The 7,604-nt window shown below is 43.9% G+C and overlaps 1 protein-coding gene across 1 annotated transcript; it reads right to left on the bottom strand.

Annotated features, from left to right (window-relative positions):
• Window positions 1-383: 383 nt before the first annotated feature.
• On the bottom strand, window positions 384-4,015 carry LOC142909006 (uncharacterized). Its single transcript, XM_076059681.1, has 3 exons — window positions 3,962-4,015; window positions 3,577-3,645; window positions 384-2,479 (listed from the first exon to the last, which is right to left on the bottom strand). Exon 3 carries the CDS (start codon window positions 2,467-2,469, stop codon window positions 1,369-1,371), a length of 1,101 nt encoding a protein of 366 aa, XP_075915796.1. The 5' UTR covers window positions 2,470-2,479; window positions 3,577-3,645; window positions 3,962-4,015; the 3' UTR covers window positions 384-1,368.
• Window positions 4,016-7,604: the final 3,589 nt, after the last annotated feature.

Below are 7,604 nucleotides of genomic sequence, written 5' to 3' on the forward strand. Positions count from 1 at the left end.
CTTCGTGTGCAAATGTTGTGACTTTCCTGGCCTGAAGGCCGTCAATGTGTTGGACCCTTATTGGTGCCCAGCGTCTCAACAACAGCAGTGGGGTTTGCTTCAACCGATAGGTACGAACATCCAGACGTGAATCAGCAAGGAGCATTTCTAGTCCCAGTTAGACAAAATCTACGTGAACACGTAAGACAAAAGTACAATTCGTGTTGTAGAGAATGTGCCTCCTCCTATACGTGTAACTTTCAAGCGGTATGCCTTGTAACTGATGAATGATCCGAGCGTGCTCCCTATTTCAAAGACAATGAGTTGCTCCAGAGGCAGACGCTTCGTGAAACACAAAAGTACCCTTTGACCTGTATCACAAGAACAACGGGTCTCACCCGAGTTCTCTGTACAGGTTACTTCCAAACACACACACACTTTGTCCTAACATCACTTATTCAATGTTTGACCCTCAGACAAAATGTTACATGCACAATCAGACAAGTATTCATTCTAAATCATTGACGGGCATATTAGCAACATTGAATTACTGCAGCGAAATTGACTGCATCACGTTACATCGTATTAACAAGAAGTTATTTTACAAATATGCACCGTCTGCTTAACCGTGTATGTACAACGTACTATTGTTGCGTCATTCAAAACGAGTAGGCCGTTGCATGCTGGCGTCTGGGTCAAAATGAAGCAAATTTAAAACATTACCTACTAATAATAGATCACGGCGTTTCGATGGCAACACAAGCAATCGTCATCAGGTGGGACAAGCACAGCAGCAAGAAGAAGAAACTGCTGGAGTAGGCGCCTACTACTTCAGCAGTTTCTCTTGCTGTGGATATCCCACCTGATAACGATTGCTTGTGTTGTGATCTAAACGCCGCGGTCTGTTATGTTTCTACCCACGTGGTGACTTTACTGAAATAACTCAAGTGTGGATTCCTGCTGTCACGAAAGCTTCGAATCAAGATTGCCTACAAACTACACAACTGAGATGACGCATCAATCATCGCCTCCTACTGACAGGCTCTTGTCCACATGCAGACTGGTGCAGGGCCACCACCCTGTGCCACACAGGGGCATTTGCTACTTGGCGATGCTCTACGAGTGTTTCAGACGAGGTACGACACAAAACTCCGAGTTGCTGAGGCGATTAAGCAAGCACTGTGTAAATGCAATTATTATAACATAGTGAATGCTTGGGAGCTTATTGTCTCTCGCTCCTGGTTAAAGATCTACCCAACCCACAGGTCCACAAAGACTGGCCGCCCTTACTCTGCAGGTTGAACCTTGCAACTGAGTGTCCAACTTCACATTCTTGTCATTGAAGGCCTTTGACAAAGGTGCATCTATTGGAGCGACATCATCTCAAGCTTACACATCTACCGGGTCTCCACTTGACTTTGTATTGTCTCGGAGGAAGTCCACCCACACCTCCACTTCCACAAACTGCTGGGAGTTGCCTCGCTCTGCCTCACAGTCAGAATTCTCCTCCTGCTTCACGTTGCCTCCATCGATGTGAAGGTCCCATTTTGGAGTTGAATCTTCATCTTCACATTTTACCTTCACTTCTTCGCTCTTCACCATCACTTCTTCCCTCTTCACCATCACTTCTTCACATTTCATCATCACCTCTTCACATTTCACCTCGATACCTTTAAAAGTGTCCAAGCTAGGATTTTCCTCCGGTTCTTGTTTCATGAGGGATGGGCTCATTGCGGCACTTTGACTTTCACAAGCTGATTTCAGACTGCACTCCTTGTGGATCTTCTGATGCTTCTGTGTTCTCTGGTGTACTTGAAGATGTTGTTGCTGTGCAAACGCCATCCCGCACGGAGTGCACCTGAAGGGTTTCTCTCCCGTGTGTGTTCTCTGGTGAATTACAAGAGGAGATGACTGTGCAAACGCCTTCCCACACACAGTGCACTTGAAGGGTTTCTCTCCCGTGTGTGTTCTCTGGTGTTCTTGAAGATGTGATGAAAGTGTAAACGCCTTCGCACACAGAGTGCACTTGAAGGGTTTCTCTCCCGTGTGACTTTTCTGGTGTCTTCTAACAACAGATGGCCGTGCAAATGCCTTGTTACACACACTGCACTTGAAGGGTTTCTCTCCCGTGTGTGTTCTCTGGTGTTCTTGAAGATGTGATGAAAGTGTAAACGCCTTCGCACACAGAGTGCACTTGAAGGGTTTCTCTCCCGTGTGACTTCTCTGGTGTCTTCTAACAACAGATGGCCGTGCAAATGCCTTGTTACACACACTGCACTTGAAGGGTTTCTCTCCAGTGTGAGTTCTCTGGTGTATTTTAAGAGCAGATGGGTATGAAAATGCCTTGTCACACACACTGCACTTGAAGGGTTTCTCTCCTGTGTGAGTTCTCTCGTGCCGTGTGAAATCTCCAGTACGATCCGTGCTGTATGCACACCGGTCGCATTGGAGCCTTGTCCTACCGAGCTGCGCTAAGTGCATTTGCTCCATCAGACCAATTCTGCGGAGGAAGCGTCAGAGGAAGCGTCAGCTGCAGACAGAAAAAAATAATATCCACACCATCTACACGTCAGTATCGATGCACAGAGGAATGCATATATAGTCACATGTGACTTACACGTCTATACTTATTCAGATATTCATGATGTAGTGAAAAAGTGTCCCAAATTCATCACACGGGCTGTGATGGCACACAATGAGAGGGCAAATGGTTATAAACATGCCTGGAAGCCCTCGTATTTGCAAAATGAATGTTAATTCAAAACTCCAAGCACACAATGTCGGCTGTCTGGTCACAAAAGGAATATTTATGAGAGCTAAATTCAGCTGACATAGCAAAGGGTGTTGAAAACAATACTATTTGTGTTATGCAGAAATGCATGAATTAATGTTCAATCGCAACTCAGATGTCCTTGAATGCTGGGATGAACAGTTCCGACTTCAGCTGCATGTGTGTGCTGTGTTCACATCCTGTTTCCATTCTTAGTAAGAGTTCCAGAGGAAAACAAAAATAAACTATTGTTTTGATATAACCTCCGTGTTCAATAGAGTTGATAGACTTCACTGCAAATACAAACTTGACACTGTCACACACTGGCGATGGCGTGTCTAGAATCATGCCTGGCCACCTTCATCTGCTCAGCATTAATGCTTCCTCACTACACCAAGTAATTAATCGAGGATCAATTAACATAGCCGAGGTTAGCTGGTGAGATGTTAACTACCTCACCGGATATACAGGAAGTCGTGGGTTCGATCCCGACCCTGACGCCTGCTGTATGTTTTGAGTTTTTGAGCGTTTCTCCGTTTAGCGTCTTTGACCGATAGACATTGACACACGTATTCTTGTTTCTTTCGGTAAAGTTACGTAGATAGAAAATAACATTAACAGATAATACAATTACATTAAATAAAGACCACTTGTGTTGCAATCAAAACGTGGGTTTTTTTTGCTTTATTTACAATTTTTTATGTTTGTTATGTTACTGTTATCTTATTTTCTATCTACATGACTTTACCGAAAGAACCAAGAATATTAATTCCTGCAGTCACCACAGTTTTAAGTCAAAACATTCACACACGTTGACAAAGCCTCACCTTGTGTTGTTGTGGGCAGGTTGCTTCTGATAACAAGAGCGGTATAGCAGCTCAAGCGCGCTTGGCCTGCTAACAAAAGAAAATAAAAACTGCGTTAATATTTACAATAAATCAAAGTTACAAAGTGGCGAGCCGGGTGAATACAAATTAAACTTAAGCGAGATAATTAAAGTAAATGCAATCAGGCGAGGGCAGGAGGCAAGGCCCCGCGTGGCTAGGCCCCGCGTTGTAAAGTTCCAACCTGGACATCGATTCCCATGCTCGCTGCTACTCAACTGACATCCCTACGAGGGAGAGCGAGGCTCTACCTTGGTAAACAACAACAACCACCACCACCATCACAACCACCACCACAACAACCACAATCGCAATGAGAATTTCTCACCTCGGATTTCAGTGCAGGAAGCGATAGCTTCCTGTTACCTCGTGACGTCACGCGGTAGCAGGTGACGTGACGTCACTTCCTTGGCACGAGACATACTCCTCCCACAATGAGCTGCTCCGTAAATAAATAAATTAGAGGATGGATAAATTATGCTAATGTGATACCGTCCCATATGTCGTGGGTGCTGAACCCGTCGCAATAAACTCGCGACGGCTTTAACGGATACATTATGTTAATGAGCCGCCACTGGGCGTAGCTTTGCCCAAATAAGGATTGGCAATGGAACGATATCGGCAGTGACCCAAGCGGAGGTGACGTCATGTTCAAGAGCGCGATGGACGGGGGAGGGATGAATACCTTGGTTACATGACGTCACTAGTGAGGGACACCTTCCCCCGGCGTTTCTTGCCGATGAAGTAATGCTGAGTAGTGACGTAACAGAGCGTGATTGGAGTTTAAGTTAATTTAGATTCATTTTCCATTGCTCCCTCCCTTGAACTCAGCAACAACAACAACGTGGACATTGCATCCCACTGGGATTTTTAGCACACAGCGTTGGTGTACAGTGCTTTTTTCAGGAACATTTTGATGTTTTTTTCATGGATTTTCTGTTTGCAGAGTCACACAAAGTAGTCACTTTAAGATGTGTTTCTTGTTCGTGTTTGTGTTTGTTGTGGTTGCACTTAATTCAAGAGCCGAATGGCTCACAGGGGTATACCAAAATAAACTGAAACTATTGTGTACACACTGTGTGTGTGTACACTGTGTGTGTGTGTACACTGTGTGTGTACACGTACACACTTTGTGTGTACACTGTGTGTGTACACTATGTGTGTACACTGTGTGTGCACAGTGTGTGTACACACTGTGTGTGTGTGTACACTGTGTGTGTGTACACTGTGTATGTACACTGTGTGTATGTACACTGTGTATACACTGTGTGTGTGTACACTGTGTGTGTGTGTACACTGTGTGTGTATACACTGTGTCTGTGTGTACACTGTGTGTGTGTACACACTGTATGTACACTATGTGTTTACATTGTGTGTGTTTACACTGTGTTTACACTGTGTGTGTGTACACTGTGTGTGTGTACAATGTGTGTGTACACACTCTGTGTGTACGTACACACTGTGTGTGTACGTACACACTGTGTGTGTACACAGACAGACACAGGCCACCACCTGGCAGTCCCGGGGAGTCCCCCCCCCCCACCACCCTTCACCACCACCCCCATCACCCTGGTAGTGGTGGTTGTTGTTGTGATGTTCTGACACCAGTCAGATCAACACCTTCACAGCCACTGCTGCTGCTGCTGTTTGTTTATAGGCAGAAGGTGTTCACGCCACGTCCCTTTCTCTGTGTGTGTACACTCTGTGTGTGTGTACACTGAGTGTGTGTAGGTGTTCACGCCACGTCCCTTTCTCTGTGTGTGTACACTGAGTGTGTGTAGGTGTTCACACCACGTCCCTTTCTCTGTGTGTGTACACTCTGTGTGTGTGTACACTGAGTGTGTGTAGGTGTTCGCGCCACGTCCCTTTCTCTGTGTGTGTACACTCTTTGTGTGTGTACACTGAGTGTGTGCAGGTGTTCACGCCACGTCCCTTTCTCTGTCACCATTTTAATTCTGGGCCAAAGAGGTCCCACAAACGTAAACATTTTCTGTTTAAAATGTAACACGAACATAATAAACAATGAATTATATTCTTGGATCTTTCGGTAAAGTCACGTTGAAGGGAAACAATAAAATAAATAAAAAAAATATAAAACAATAAAATTCTCACGACGTTTCGACTGTAACACAAGCAGTCATCATCAGGTGTGAAAACCAACGGCAAGAAACATTTGAAAAAAGTAGCGGTTTGTATTTATTTATTTATTGACGTTAGCGCCGCGGACAATGATTTGGCAGTTTATTTAGAAGGACGAGTCCATCTATGTTTTGAAAAGAGGAGGGGGGAGACTAAAAATTAATGTATGCTGTCTGAAAGCCACCGTAAGCGTGAACAATCAATTAAGACCCGAAATGGTTTATCAAATCCTTCCAATGATTGCTAAGCCAGAATTCCTTCCTCTCGGTTGAAATTGTCTCTGTGCTTGTATATGTGGATAGCCTCATGAACGAATCTCTCATGGTAGCCAGATGGCTTGCAAAGAACCTCTGTCTTGGAGAAGTCAATGTCATGTGAGCCTACTGAATTATAACAGTGATCTGCCACGGCCGAGGTGTTGGTCCTACCGTGTTTAAGGTCTGCTTTGTGTTCACGAATGCGGTCCGAGACATGGCGTTTTGTTTCTCCAATGTAACTACTACCACAGAGGCAACTTAGATTGTAGACACCAGGGTACTGTATGTCTGGAATCACATCTTTTACAGACGGAACCAGATCACGGATTTTATGTAATGTGTTGAAACGGACCTGGATCTTGTGTTTATTCAAGATTTTGGAAATCTTTTTGTGATCCCCGCAATGTAGGGTAAAGTGATGGTTTTGAAAGGCTCCTCAAAAGGGTCCTTCTTCATGGTTTGAGTGATAGCTTTGCGGATTGTATAGTCGGAGTAACCATTAGCCTTAAGAGCTTGGTGTACGTGCTTGAGTTCACTGCCTATGTGTTCCTGGTCGGATATGCATTGGGCTCTGTGATACAGAGTCTTGATGAGAGAATTCTTCTGTGATGGATGGTGGTGGGAATCCGGTTTCAGATAAGCATCCGTATGGGTAGCTTTCCTGTAGACAGAGTGGCTCATTGAACCATCAATTTTTTTTACCAATTCCACTTTACAATAAAATTGTAGACACGGCACAATATATATTTCTTAATCTTTATTTTTACCAACATTTAAAAAAAATTCTCCGTTAAGGCAAAAATTCTGAAATATTGGATTTTTTACAAAGCCTTGTGAATTCACCTTGTATCTGAACAAGTTCAATTTGTGCAAATATATGTTTTCAAACATATAAATAAAAAAGACATTGCTTACAAATATTAGCTCTATGTTTTCAAGTCAATACATTTTGGGTAGTGAATAAATTATAGTCTAAATAAGCTACACATGACGAATTGTAGGCAATTATAGTTATAATCAAAGACATTTTTAAACAATAACGTGGTCCCTGTAGTCGCCGTTAGAGACACAAAATCTTCTTGAAAACAGTTTATCAACATATATGAATACATTGATTCGAATAAGCAGAGTTAATTTCCTATTTATGGCATGCCAGTTATATGTCAGTTTTCGATATCAACATCACCTTATAAAAGAATAACATTTAAAATATAAGCGCACAACTTTATCCGTGATGAACGCTGCACTTTCCGTCGTTTTCACGCAGGGGGCGCTGTAAACCTACACGCACCCCCTGCATGCGAACGACGGACGGGCACACCTGGCTACCCCAGTAACATTCACCACAATATGCGCAGTCTGCTAAACGGCGGATGTAAAACATAACGTTGCGTCATTCACAACGCATGTTGGTGTCACGGTCAAAATTGGGGTAATTCCAAACATTATCCAGCACCCCCTGTACCAACGACGGAGGCGCAGGGACAGACGTTCGATTACGTTGGAATCGATCTGCAGACGGCCAGCAGCTCCGTGTCGCCTTATCTCGATACCGCGATCCCCTACCAGGTGAAA

This window comes from Petromyzon marinus, unplaced genomic scaffold (assembly GCF_048934315.1).
Source record: "Petromyzon marinus isolate PM22_M1 ecotype Great Lakes invasive population unplaced genomic scaffold, UKy_Petmar_22M1.pri1.0 PM_G_Scaffold_11, whole genome shotgun sequence".
In the NCBI taxonomy this organism is placed as follows: domain Eukaryota; kingdom Metazoa; phylum Chordata; class Hyperoartia; order Petromyzontiformes; family Petromyzontidae; genus Petromyzon; species Petromyzon marinus.

Bases quoted from the DNA above. Each gene is read 5' to 3' on its own strand.
- LOC142909006 (XM_076059681.1), bottom strand. From the start codon at position 2,469: ATGGAGCAAATGCACTTAGCGCAGCTCGGTAGGACAAGGCTCCAATGC.